Below are 13,807 nucleotides of genomic sequence, written 5' to 3'. Positions count from 1 at the left end.
ATGTCAGAATCATCTAAAAAGACAAACAAAAAGAAACGGTCAGCAAAGTATATGATTGGGGACAAAAAGTAAATGAAAGCTAGTCTAAGGTCCTCCAGGACGAACCCTTATCTAGAACTCGGGCTCGACTCAACTCTCCCAAAGCGAAGGAATGGATGCGGTCCCCCATGTCATCTAGGTCTAAGAAGTTACCATATTGAAGGAACCCGGACGAGTACATGAGAGTCTGCGGCTCTAAGACAATGGGGGGTGGAGGTCCCATTTCTCTGACGACCCCAAACAAGTGGCATTGGTAAACTTTCCTATCCCTAACTAAGTCCTCGAAATGAGGAGCATAAGTTAAAATTAGAGGCGAATTACCTTGCCCTGATATACTGGCCCCGGGAGCCCCTGTGTTTAGCTGGGCTTCGTCAAAAATGGTGTCCAGCTCCTCAGATGCAGCCCTCTTTGACTGGCGGGCCTACTCCTTTTTCTTCTTCGCCACGTCCACCCGGGTCGCAGCTTCAATGACCTCTATGTGAATGAGGGCTAGCTCCCCCCTCAAGGCAGGGTCCTTCTCACATTGCAACCCCCGGAGGCTAGGGGCCATAATTGTTTGGTTAGCCGCTAACATCCTGACCACTCGCAGATTCGTGGTGTTTACGTAGTCCCCCACGTCCAGATCCTCCGCACTCAAAGTGGCGTAGTAATTCCTCTGGTCCAGGATCGACTTCGAGAGGGGAGTCTGGGCATATGGTCCTGTGTATCCAAGAATGTGAGTCAAAAGTGGACAACAAAAAGAATGAAAAGGATTAAGAGGGAAGACAACTTACCCACACACTGGAAGTCCAACACCAACAGGAACCCGGAGGTCATGAACTAGTAGTGTCTGACATCTGGGGGGTGCTTCCAAGAGCTGTAAGGGGCAGGATAATTGCCACGAGGCTTTAGTCTATAGAAGTCATCCCGGGTCTAATCCTTGGCATTGAGCTGCGGCTTCAACTTGTAGAAGTATAGCACCTCCGTTGGGGTAGGTTCCAGGATGTCCTTGTAGGCCTGGGGCAGGAGCTGGAAAGGCGCAATCCCCACGAATTTTAGGAATCGCGCGAAGTAGTCATGAAGCGGGAGAGTGGCTCCCGCGCTAATGTGGCCCATACTCCAGGCCCCAAACTCGCCCACGCTGGTATGGACCTTCTCCTCCTTCCTCGCTAGACGGTTATAGAAGATCCTGGGAGTTGATTCCACTCCTAGGTGCTTCTCCAAAGCATCCAGGATTCGGTAGTTTCAGAAGTCATTTCTCTCCCCGTCCATCTCCCATGTGTTGCCACTGGGAGGTTTGTGTCCTTCCAGGACAATGGGGGCCGACTGGACATATTCTTCCGGGTGGAGAGTAATGCTGAGGCTTATGGTTGGTGATCTGGGAACAAAAAAAAAAAAGGGAAGCAAACAACCAAGCAGTTAGCACCAAAACCGAAAAAGGTTGGTTAAGGTACAAGGAATCTCCTAAGAACTGCTTGGAGGAGTCCCCTCCGAACCAGATTTGGGATCACTGAAGATCCCCAGAATCTTGATTGGGAACTAAGAAGAAGATGTTTTTTCTCAGTTTTTCCCAAGACAACCTATTACCGCTTGTTCCGGGATGACCTAAACCCTTGATTCTACGGACCTACTATGCACAGAACCACCCTAAATGGTGGCCCCAACTCTAATAACCCTATAGCCATAAATATTATACTACAAAACAACAAGTACAAAGAAACAAAAATAAAGGTTCAGGGAACTTATTGTAAGGTGCTAGTGTTGGAGTCTGTAGCATTTCCAGCGATAAGGTCGGCAAGACCTCTGTTTTGAACAGACGGAGGCAACACAAGAGGTCTTCTACTGGTCGAACCGGGATCGCGCTGTCAATTGATGGCACAGAAATAGGGTGTGTTGGGAAGAAACGACGACATAAACAGAGCAGTTGTCGGAGAAGTTCGTTGGCAAATTCAGACATAAAAGCTCCCTTTATAACTCTGGTTGTTCAGAAGGCGTAAACTTGCAAATGAAAATTTGGGGGTATTTATAGAGCCAAAAGCACATTTCTTGATCCGATGGTTCAGGATGACTTCCCCCATCTAACAGTCCCAGATTACTCATGGGCTTTAATTAGCTCACTCAAGTATCGGATCGCGAATTCACCAAGTCGTGATCAGCACCGTCCTGATCCAACAGTCCAAGAAAGGAAATTTCAAAAAAATTCCCATCTGACGGTCCCAATTGATGCAGAGATATTAAATGATCCACTCGATTACCCTATCGACATCACTCGTACAGATGGGACGCCTCAGAATTTACGCTGAAGTTTGGTTGCCAACACGATAACCAAGAGATTCTCCCCAAATCTGTCAGGTGCGAGTAATATTGACGCATCAGTTATAGGGGAACACGTACGTGTAGCGTGATGAAGTTGAAAGGTCAGGGTCACCCAATCATCCTTGAAGTGAATGAACCCGCCTCTTGGTAAACGAATCGGGTCGTTGGGATTTGAACAGGGATATTGGTACAAACACTTTTCATGTGAGTTTACATCAAGCAGTCCCCCACGAAATGGACCCGTTTTCCGGGGAACAAACCAGGACACCAAAAAGTGATTCGGGAAATGAAGCAAGCCTCCACTATGCAAACACAGATAAAGCCTTGGGGTAAATGTTATCCCCGTTTCCTCCCCACACATGTGGCACGGTACACTAAGTCCATGGGCTATCCTGAAGGGATCCGAGGCCCACACTGAGCCCAATGGACGGGGAAGGAGTGAACTCTGGTGGCCCAAATATTAGTAAGCCCAACATTATCCATTGGACATCCCCACGCCAGAGAAGCTGGGACCATGAATTTGGCACATTTCTTCTTCCCGGTCCCAATATAAGGTTTCGTTTAGGGTGCAAATAAGGAGGATGTTTCCAAGTCTAAGAATGTACCGGGACAATAGTGGATGAACCCAGGCTTTGGTAAATGAACCAGGGTCCTGGTAAATGGACCGGGACGTTGATGAATGAACCTGGACTGGGCAGTCGAGTTGGGTATGATAAACTGTCCCCGACACTGACATCACCCCGAGAAACACGGAGTTTTGTCTCGTCAACTAACATACAGAAGAGGTTACATACAGAATGTACGCCGTTATTCAAAACAGTACTGCCACTACTCTGATGGATCTAGTCCCTCAGATCTCCTTAGAAGTCCATGCGAAGCAGACTGAAGCTGCGTACTGTTATCAGTCGTACAACGTGGTTATGTTCGAGTCGGCCCAATGGGCCCTGATTAGTGTATTTTATTTGTTAGAACCCTTTGTATTAAGCCTCCATTAGCGAGCAAATCCTAATTATATCCGTATTGGGCCCAGATTAGTCCAGCCCAAATCCAATGCATCCAACAGCCTATAAATAAGGCCAGTTGTGCACTGTAGAAAGGATCCGAATTTTCTCTTGTAAGCAATTACTCTGCTCAAACTTGCAACAAACTCTATTGTCAAAAGCTCTCTAAGCTCTAATACAACTGACTCGTGGACTAAGACTCATTAACGCCCCAACTACATAAAAACATTGCTAGCATATTCTAAATCCTTTCTTTTTAAGCTCTCTTGTCTTTTATAATTCTTGTTTCTGAAAAACTCGGTAAATACCCATAAATATAGAAAGTAACTTTTTTTTTCCTATATTTTTGTAAACTGCCCTTGTTTCTATATATAAAGATTGGATTGGAGTTATTCATGGGTGGTTCAAATTTCAGACAATCACGGCTTCATCACTATGATAGTCTTAGATGGAAACCACACAATAATATGATGTATTTTTTTTTTCTTTAGACTAATAATGTATTTGAAAAACATTGCATGTTTCGTGCATATATTCAAATGTTTGAAATTTTAATATGGTGATGAATTTCCTTGCTCTGTTTGGTTGTTTGGATTAAGTGAAAAAACAAAGCCAGTTAACTCTCTTCCACACACACATTTTTTCATAAGTATATATATATATATATTTATATGTATATATTGTTATATTATTTTAGTACGCTAGTGCTATAGGGAGTCTAATGTACGTTGCCCAGTGTACTAGACCTGATATAGCATTTGCAGTAAGTAAACTTAGTAGGTTTACAAGTAATCCAAGTGTGGATCACTGGAAGGCAATTGGAAGAGTCCTAGGTTATCTCAAGAAAACCAAAGGACTAAGCCTTCACTACTCCAAATTTCCTTTGATATTAGAAGGATATACAGATGCAAGTTGGATATCCAATCTTGGGGACAACTTGTCCACAACTGGTTGGGTATTTACACTTGGTGGAGGTGCAATTTCTTGGGGTTCCAAGAAACAAACCTGTATATCTCATTCCACTATGGAAGCAGAGTTCATAGCTCTAGCTACTACCGGCAAAGAGGTCGAATGGTTAAGGGATCTGTTGATAGAGATTCCCCTAATCAAAGATAATGTATCTACTATAACGATAAATTGTGATAGCCAAGCGACATTGGCTAGAGCATACAGCGGAGTGTATAATGGGAATTCTAGACACATTAGTCTAAGACATGGATATGTAAGATAATTGATTCAAAGAGGAGTCATCTCAACATCCTATGTGAGAACAAGTGAAAATATGGCGAATCCTTTCACTAAGCCACTAACGAGGGATTTAGTGGCTGCATCATCTCGAGGGATGGGACTTAAACTCCCTAAAGAGATTCGCGATTGATGGTAACCTATCTTAACACTAGTTATTCAACTAGTGTTAGGTTCAATAGGTAACAACAAGCCAATCAAGTGAATATTAGTTGTACTCAAAAGAAGTTCCATCTGAGATATTGAGTACTTGTGTGTTACCAAGTGGAGGGTTAAAACCGAAAGGTTTTTTAATAGAATTCAGTCTTGTAAAGACAAGTATTTTTGGTAACAAAATACTGTAAGAATTCTACCTATATGGACCTAGGGGTGGTGCCTTATCTCATGAGAATTGGGAGTATTCTCAAGAACGTCCATGAATGGAAAGTGCACATGGCCATTAACGGTGCAAAGCGAAACATAGAGGTCTCAAGTGAACATCGCAAAGGTGTGTGTGTTATCACCGATTTGTCATCATGAAAAGATGGTTAAATGCCTAGTGCAACCTAATTTTCGACAAATTTTGTGATAATTACACTATAGTAAAGTTCAAGTTGAAAAACACTTTGCTTTATGCACTAATGCAATGACTCCTATAAGAGAGAGTTCTTATTTAATCAAGTGGGGGATATGTTATATTTCAAAATATAATGATTGATTAAATAAGTGTTACAATAGATAACTATTTAATCTAGTGGGGGAATGTTATATTATTTTATAATATAATATAATGTAATATTATATTATATTATAATATAATGTTTTAGATTAAATAAATGTGACAAAGTGTGTCACATATTGTAACATATAATAGAGAGTTACAATATTTGGATATATGAGATATATCCAAATAATGTAACATATTTGGTGTTACAAATTTGTAACTTCCAAATATTACCCTTTATTGTGTAAAATTGTTGTTACACAATATTGAGATGAATTTCATAAAGCCATATGTTATATGACTGTTAGAGATATGATTTTAACCGCAATAATGTGTTTTGGGAGTTACAAAATCATTTGGGAGGGTTTGGAACCGTTTGGAAAAACAGCACATTTTTAAGTGCTGAAATTGGTCGGTGGCTGCGGCCACTGAATGTTGGTGGCCGCGGCCTGTGGGACAGAGACCAGTGGCCGCAGCCACTAATGTCTCTGGCCGCAGCCACAGGCCAAAAAACTGACCAATTTTCAGTTTTTTCAATCTTTTTTTAACGGCTTAAAAAATCCAAATAACTCCCAAATCTCTTTTTTAATTCCATATTAATCCAATTAAACATTGGTAACAGCCATGGGGGTTGGTGGAATTTGAAATTCAAAGGGTGCCACTAAACTCTATAAATAGGAGCCTATAGCTCACTTGAAAGACACAACATTTCTATCCATTAGAGCACTTGGCTAGAAACACCTTGAGGCTTGATAATTCCATAAAGCTTTTCCAATATCTGAGAGAGATCCCTTAGTGCTTGAGTTAGGGGGAAATAAGCTTTTGGACAAAGGTTTTAAACCTTGTTCACGTTGGTGATCCCCAACCCTCTTCACTTAGGTTGTGTAAGTGAGAGTTTCTTGCATTTCTGTTCTTCTTTCTATTGTATTGCTTTCTTCTTATTCTCTTGTTCCTTTACTTGTATTTCTTGTTCAAGAGTTGTAATCTTTTCTTTACTTTGTTTCAAACACCTTACTTTATTTGTAACATTTTGCTTAGAGTTGTATTTTACTATTCTCTTCTTCTTCATCATCTTCTTCATTTCCTTTTTATTTGTATTTTCAGTTATAGAGTTGTAACACTTTATTTAATCAATCCTTGTCTATTGTAATATTTTGCATAGAGTTGTAACATATTATTATCATTTCCATTGAGGCAAAACATTTTTATCTAACATATATATGGGTAGTGATTGTTTTTAATCACCATCCATAGGTATTTTTAGTATTTCTGGTACATGTATAAGTTGTAACTTTAGTTTTTTACATGACGGTGGATAATGTAGTTACGGGGAACTTCCAGCAAATTTTCATGAAATTTCAGATAATTTAGGATGCTGAAATCAGGATTTAAATAGAATGTTGGATGGGCGTATAAATATTTATACAAGCACACGTGGAACAGGTTGTTTGAATCTTGATTTGACATCCTAAATTATTCATAATTTCTTGAAAATTTGTGGGAAATCTCATGTAACTATATTATACATTGTCACGTAAAAAAATAAAGTTACAACTTATACATGTACTTAAAATACTAAAAATACCCATGAGTAGTGATTAAAAACAATCCCTACTCTAACTATATATATATATATATTTGTATATATTCCGATGAGAGCCAAATGTGCTTACTTTTTTGAAAGAGAACCATATTGAGATATATTGAGATATTCTTTTATTGTACCGAATGTTTATATGGTTAAGCGTGAGTTTAGGAATTAGATTAGAATTACAGCATTAGTTTCCTATTTTCTATTACATCATTAGTTTCCTATTTTCTATTCTTTTGTATATATATATATATATATGACAAATACATATCAATAAAAAGCAAGCTATTCACGATTTCTACAAGGTACCAGAGCCACACGGCTAAGATACACGTCCAAAAATGGTTGACGGTCACGATACGACTAAGACTCCACCTCCACCTATATCTTCTCGAAATGACCATACGTCTCCTTTGACTGCATCTCTTCCTACTTTGACTGTGGAACAATGGCAGACTATAACCAATCGTTTACATGGTAAGTTTTCTAAAATTTCTTGGATTATTGATACCAGTGCTTCTAATCATGTGACGGGGGATGAATCATATTTGTTTTATGTTCATGATATTGTCGCATGTCCCGTTGGACTCCCTGATGGCCAAAAAATAATTGCTACTAAAGAGGGAAGTACGAGGCTCTTGGACAGATTGTATCTTTAAAATGTTCTTTATGTTCCTAAATTGCATTGCAACTTAATTTCGGTTACACAACTCATTGATGACATGAATTGTCTTGTACAATTTGCTTCTAATATGTGTGTTATACAGGACCGTCATACGAGGAAGTTGATTGGAACGGGTGAACGAAGTGATGGACTTTACTACTTCCGGAAACCATCTATAGTGCAAGCTATCTCAGCGGATGGTTCTTTGTCTTTGTTGGAACTTTTGCATCAACGTCTTTGACATCCTTCAGAGAAAGTAGTAAAGTCATTACCTTTCTTATGTAATTCTAGTGATAAATTGAATAAGGCATGTGATGTGTGCCCTCGTGCCAAACAATCTTGTGATTCTTTTTCTCTTAGTGATCATAAGGCCTCTCGAATTTTTGAATTAGTTCATTATGATTTATGGGGACCTTACAATACAGTTTCTTCTCATGGAGCTTGTTATTTCTTTACTATTGTGGGTGATTTTTCCCGAGTTGTATGGGTTTATTTGTTGATTGATAAATTATAGGTATTTAAAATGTTTATGTCATTTTTTGCTATGGTTGAAAAACAATTTGGACAAAAGGTTAAGATTTTTCGGAGTGATAATGAGACGGATTTTAATTGTTTGATAGATTATTTTCTTTCCAATAGGATTTTATTTCAAACCCCTTGTGTGGGGACTCCACAACAGAATGACAGAGTTGAACGTAAGCACCGTCATATTTTAACAGTGGCAAGGGCCTTGCGTTTTCAAAGTCACCTTCCTCTTTATTTTTGGGGTGAATGTGTCTTGGCAGCTTCTCATTTGATCAATCGAACACCTTCGAGTGTTCTTCACAATAAAACACCTTATGATATTTTATTTAATACTTTGCTAGTTTTTGATGAAATGCGAGTATTTGTATCTTTATGTTATGCCCATAATCAACGAGCTAAGAATGATAAATTTGCAAGTCGAAGTCGAAAATGTGTCTTTGTTGGGTATCCTTTTGGTAAGAAAGGGTGGAGACTTTTTTATCTAGAAAATAAAAGTTTTTTTGTTTCTAGAGATGTTAAGTTCTTTGAAAATCAATTTCTATTTACTGAAAATGCTCCTACTACTACTCGTTCTCAATATAATTTTAGAAGCATGAATTTGGGTGATGATGATTTTGACTTTAATAATTTGAGGGATCCTGAATCATTGTCTGATGAACTTGAGCCTACAAACGAATCCTCCCCACTACATATCACCACCCAAAGCCCAACAACTACCACTTTAGAGCCTGCTCCCATTATTCCTCCCACAGCCAATGAATCACAGTCTAGCCCGAATGTTGAACAAAGTCCAGTTAAACCCACATCTCCAGACCACTGTCCATCTACAAGGGGGCAGAAGGTGTAACGACCCAAATTCGCTATTTAGGCTTAAGGGCCTTGAGTAGTGTGCCTGGAGGGCATAATGGGATTCTGTGTGTGACTTTAATGAGTTTAATGCATGATTATTATTTAATGCACGTTATATGACTATTTGATTATTTGTGATGCATGACTATGTGAATTAGTATGCATGTAGACCTGATTGAGCATATTTGTAATTTGGCCATTTTGGGCATGACTGTGTTGATATCTGTGATCTTTGACTCGAGACGATCCTAGAATGAGCGGGTTAGCGGAAAAGGTCAAAGCGGGAATCTGTACCCGGCTTGGGTTAAGCCTGGGGAGTTTTAATTAGAATTTGGAAATATATTGAGGTTAATCTTGATGATGAGGAATGTATATTTGATGATTAATCAGGTATTTGGTAGCGAGCGGGAATTATTAGGAACACTTGAGGAATTAGTGGGAATTTGGGTAATATGACTAAAATGCCCCTTTATGGACATAAAGGTTTAGAATTATTAAGGGAGGGCATTTTGGTCTTTAGGCTTGTAAGAGATGAATTAAAAGGGGGCTTTGTACTTAGAGGATTTTGTAGAAAAGAGTATAGGCTGAAAAGAAAGAAAGAAGAGAAAAGAAAAGAGAGGAAAAGCTGAAGGGTTTTGACCAAGAACGGTTTGTGGCTCTCCCAACCAAATTCCTTCATTTTTCTTGGAGTCAAGCTCAGTGGAGAGCTAGGGTAGGCTGAGCATCAAAGATCCTAAGCTAGACTTGAGGATTGACAAGGGATTAGCAAGATCACATCAGAAAGTTGAGGTAAGTTCTTGAGGATTTCTGTTTTAGGGCTTGACTGGTTTGAACTGTGTTTTGAGCTAAATGGATGGGGTTTTTTGGGGAAAACAGGTCAAGGTTGTGAAGGTGCAAGCTAAGGAGGTCTAGGGTTCAATTCAAGGTCGAAATCCACCCACGGTATGATTTCTTAGACCCTATCTTTGTTGTTTGAGTGAATTTCTGGTTTTTGGGTTCATTGTGTTAGATTTTGAGTTTTGGGTTGCTTGAGCTTGGGATTGAGTTCTTGGGATGCTTGGGATGAGTGTGTGGTGTGGATATGTGTGTTTTTGGGTTTGGAAAAGGTTTGGGCAAGTTTGGGATTGAAATGGGAGAAGAAAATCGCAAGAAGCAATTTTTGGTTTTGGTCTGGTTGCAACTAGCGCTACAGCGCTAGTCAGGGGGCGCTGTAGCGCTAGTCCCTGTTCTGGTGGGGTGGTTCTGCTTGTAGCGCTACAGCGCCCTCTTTAGAGCGCTGTAGCGCTGCACTGTTCACAGAGGGGATTTTTGGGCTTTTGTGAAGGGATTTTGACCTAGGGTTCGGGGCTCGATTCCGCCACTTTGTTTTGGGGATCTAGGACTCCCCGGGGGCTCGGGATTGGTCCCGAGGCTAGGTTTTGGACTCGAGGTTTGGTAATGACTTTGACTTATGGATTTTTCTTAGGTAAGCGCTAGGGCTCGAGTAGGATCGTGCTCAAGGAGTCAGGTTGATCAAGGCCATCGAATTTAAAGGTAAGAAAACCGTAACACCCGGGATTAGGGCATGGGCCCACAGTGTTATTGCAGGGCATGGCCCTGGGGAGTTTTAATTAGAATTTGGAAATATATTGAGGTTAATCTTGATGATGAGGAATGTATATTTGATGATTAATCAGGTATTTGGTAGCGAGCGGGAATTATTAGGAACACTTGAGGAATTAGTGGGAATTTGGGTAATATGACTAAAATGCCCCTTTATGGACATAAAGGTTTAGAATTATTAAGGGAGGGCATTTTGGTCTTTAGGCTTGTAAGAGATGAATTAAAAGGGGGCTTTATACTTAGAGGATTTTGTAGAAAAGAGTATAGGCTGAAAAGAAAGAAAGAAGAGAAAAGAAAAGAGAGGAAAAGCTGAAGGGTTTTGACCAAGAACGGTTTGTGGCTCTCCCAACCAAATTCCTTCATTTTTCTTGGAGTCAAGCTCAGTGGAGAGCTAGGGTAGGCTGAGCATCAAAGATCCTAAGCTAGACTTGAGGATTGACAAGGGATTAGCAAGATCACATCAGAAAGTTGAGGTAAGTTCTTGAGGATTTCTGTTTTAGGGCTTGACTGGTTTGAACTGTGTTTTGAGCTAAATGGATGGGGTTTTTTGGGGAAAACAGGTCAAGGTTGTGAAGGTGCAAGCTAAGGAGGTCTAGGGTTCAATTCAAGGTCGAAATCCACCCACGGTATGATTTCTTAGACCCTATCTTTGTTGTTTGAGTGAATTTCTGGTTTTTGGGTTCATTGTGTTAGATTTTGAGTTTTGGGTTGCTTGAGCTTGGGATTGAGTTCTTGGGATGCTTGGGATGAGTGTGTGGTGTGGATATGTGTGTTTTTGGGTTTGGAAAAGGTTTGGGCAAGTTTGGGATTGAAATGGGAGAAGAAAATCGCAAGAAGCAATTTTTGGTTTTGGTCTGGTTGCAACTAGCGCTACAGCGCTAGTCAGGGGGCGCTGTAGCGCTAGTCCCTGTTCTGGTGGGGTGGTTCTGCTTGTAGCGCTACAGCGCCCTCTTTAGAGCGCTGTAGCGCTGCACTGTTCACAGAGGGGATTTTTGGGCTTTTGTGAAGGGATTTTGACCTAGGGTTCGGGGCTCGATTCCGCCACTTTGTTTTGGGGATCTAGGACTCCCCGGGGGCTCGGGATTGGTCCCGAGGCTAGGTTTTGGACTCGAGGTTTGGTAATGACTTTGACTTATGGATTTTTCTTAGGTAAGCGCTAGGGCTCGAGTAGGATCGTGCTCAAGGAGTCAGGTTGATCAAGGCCATCGAATTTAAAGGTAAGAAAACCGTAACACCCGGGATTAGGGCATGGGCCCACAGTGTTATTGTAGGGCATGGCCCTAGGTTGTTTTACTTGCAAATGTATGACCTTGAATGAATTATTATATATTTGAATGATTATTTCGAAATATATTATGCGTGCAATTATGATGAAATGAACAGCTAAGGCCGAGAGCGGCAAAGGCCGGGTATGGCCTTGGGGCCGGAAGTAACACTCAGCACATGGGATGCTATAGCTAGGGTGGGACCCAAGGGATACATGAGTTATCCTTACCAGTGGGGCGGCATGGCCATGCTTGTTTAGTCTGATGGTTTTCCTATTTACCAGTGGATTATGTCAGCTATATACTATGCATATGTTATGTACTATTTGGGTTTTCTTGCTGGGCTTCGGCTCACGGGTGCTCTGTGTGGCAGCTAAAAGCAAGGAGTCAGTCAACCGGCCATGAGTATGGAGAGCGTGGGGGTGGCGCGTACATGTTCGGCCTGCCCGACTGCTTTGGTTGGGGGCTTTTTGTATATGGCTGTATTAAACCATTCTTTTGATAGTTGATCAAATGTAAATCTATTTTTTTTGGTTGTAAATATTTTGTAAACCTTATTTTGGGATCCCAGATGTTTTATACTTAACGTTTTCAATGAAGCTAAACATTTTCAAAGAGTACAGCCTTAAACTCTGGTTTATTCACACTTTTGGTTTTAGAAACCACTTAGAGTCAGTCAAAAGCACGATTTCTATTTTAAACTCACTAAGTAACGGCTCTAAGGTAGTAGGGCGTTACAGAAGGGGTTGCTCCGGATGCTACCGATGAACCTCCCATGGGACGTGGATGTTGTGGAAAAGTTCCATCCATTCGACTTCATGACTATATTACTAACACTGTTCTCACAACAAGTCCATCCACTCTCTCTCCAAGTTCACCCGGGCCATTTGCTTCCTCAAGTACGTCCTTTTCGATAACACATTATATTAATTGTGCAAAATTAAACGTTAGCCATCGACAATTTCTTGCCGTTGTTACTGCAGGTTGTGAACTGAAATCATTTAAAAAGGTTATGACAGATGTAGGATGGTGTCATGCTATGCAAACATTAATCCGTGCTTTAGAGGATAATGGTACTTGGACTATGGAAAAATTACCACCTGGTAAACATGCTATTGGTAGTCAATGGGTCTATAAAATCAAGTATAACTCTAATGGTAGTATTGAACGCCTTAAAGCTCATTTGGTTGTTTTTGGTAATCATCAAATTGTCGGAATTGATTATAACAAGACTTTTGCGCCAGTTGCAAAGATAGTCACGGTTCGTGCTTTCTTAGCCATTACAGCATCTAAAAATTGGGAGTTGCATCAGATGGAAGGCATAATGCCTTTTTGCACGGGGATCTCAATGAGGAAGTCTATATGAAGCTTCCTTCTGGTTTTGGGTCTTCTCAACCTGATATGGTTTGTCATCTTCGAAAGTCATTATATGGCTTGAAACAAGCACCAAGGTGTTGGTTTGACAAACTTGTTATATCTTTAAAAGAGTATGGTTTTCTACAATGCTATGCTGATTATTCTCTCTTTACTTATACTAAGGGTGCTACTCAAATCAATGTTTTGGTGTATGTTGATGATTTATTATTTCTGGGAATAATTCCGCTGGTTTGAGAGTCTTTAAGAACGATTTGAGCACGTGTTTTCATATGAAGGATCTTTGGGTTCTTAAATATTTCCTCAGGATTGAGGTGGCACGAAGTCCTGATGGTATATTTCTTTGTCAACGAAAATATTCTTGTAACGACCCAAATTCAGTGTTAAGGCTTAAGGGCCTGGAGTAGTATGCCTGGAGGGCATACTGGGATTTTGTGTGTGTGTGTTTAATGAGCTTAATGCATGATTACGATTTATTGCACGTTATATGACTATTTGATTATTTGAGATGCACAACTATGTGAATTAGTATGCATATAGACCTGATGGTCTTAGAATGAGCATGATTGTAATTTGGCCATTTTAGAGTACAACTGTGATAATTGTATTATGTAATCATGCCATGTGAGTGTGATGTTATTATCAGGATGCACG

The 13,807-nt window shown here is 40.3% G+C and overlaps 1 protein-coding gene across 1 annotated transcript; it reads left to right on the top strand.

Annotated features, from left to right (window-relative positions):
- Nucleotides 1–12,554: 12,554 nt before the first annotated feature.
- Nucleotides 12,555–13,145, top strand: LOC133806009 (uncharacterized mitochondrial protein AtMg00820-like). Its single transcript, XM_062244144.1, has 2 exons — nt 12,555–12,678; nt 12,763–13,145. Exons 1-2 carry the CDS (start codon nt 12,555–12,557, stop codon nt 13,143–13,145), a joined length of 507 nt encoding a protein of 168 aa, XP_062100128.1.
- Nucleotides 13,146–13,807: the final 662 nt, after the last annotated feature.

Source organism: Humulus lupulus, chromosome X, assembly GCF_963169125.1.
Source record: "Humulus lupulus chromosome X, drHumLupu1.1, whole genome shotgun sequence".
NCBI classification, from domain to species: domain Eukaryota; kingdom Viridiplantae; phylum Streptophyta; class Magnoliopsida; order Rosales; family Cannabaceae; genus Humulus; species Humulus lupulus.
This window is presented reverse-complemented; position numbering and strand designations above follow the sequence as displayed.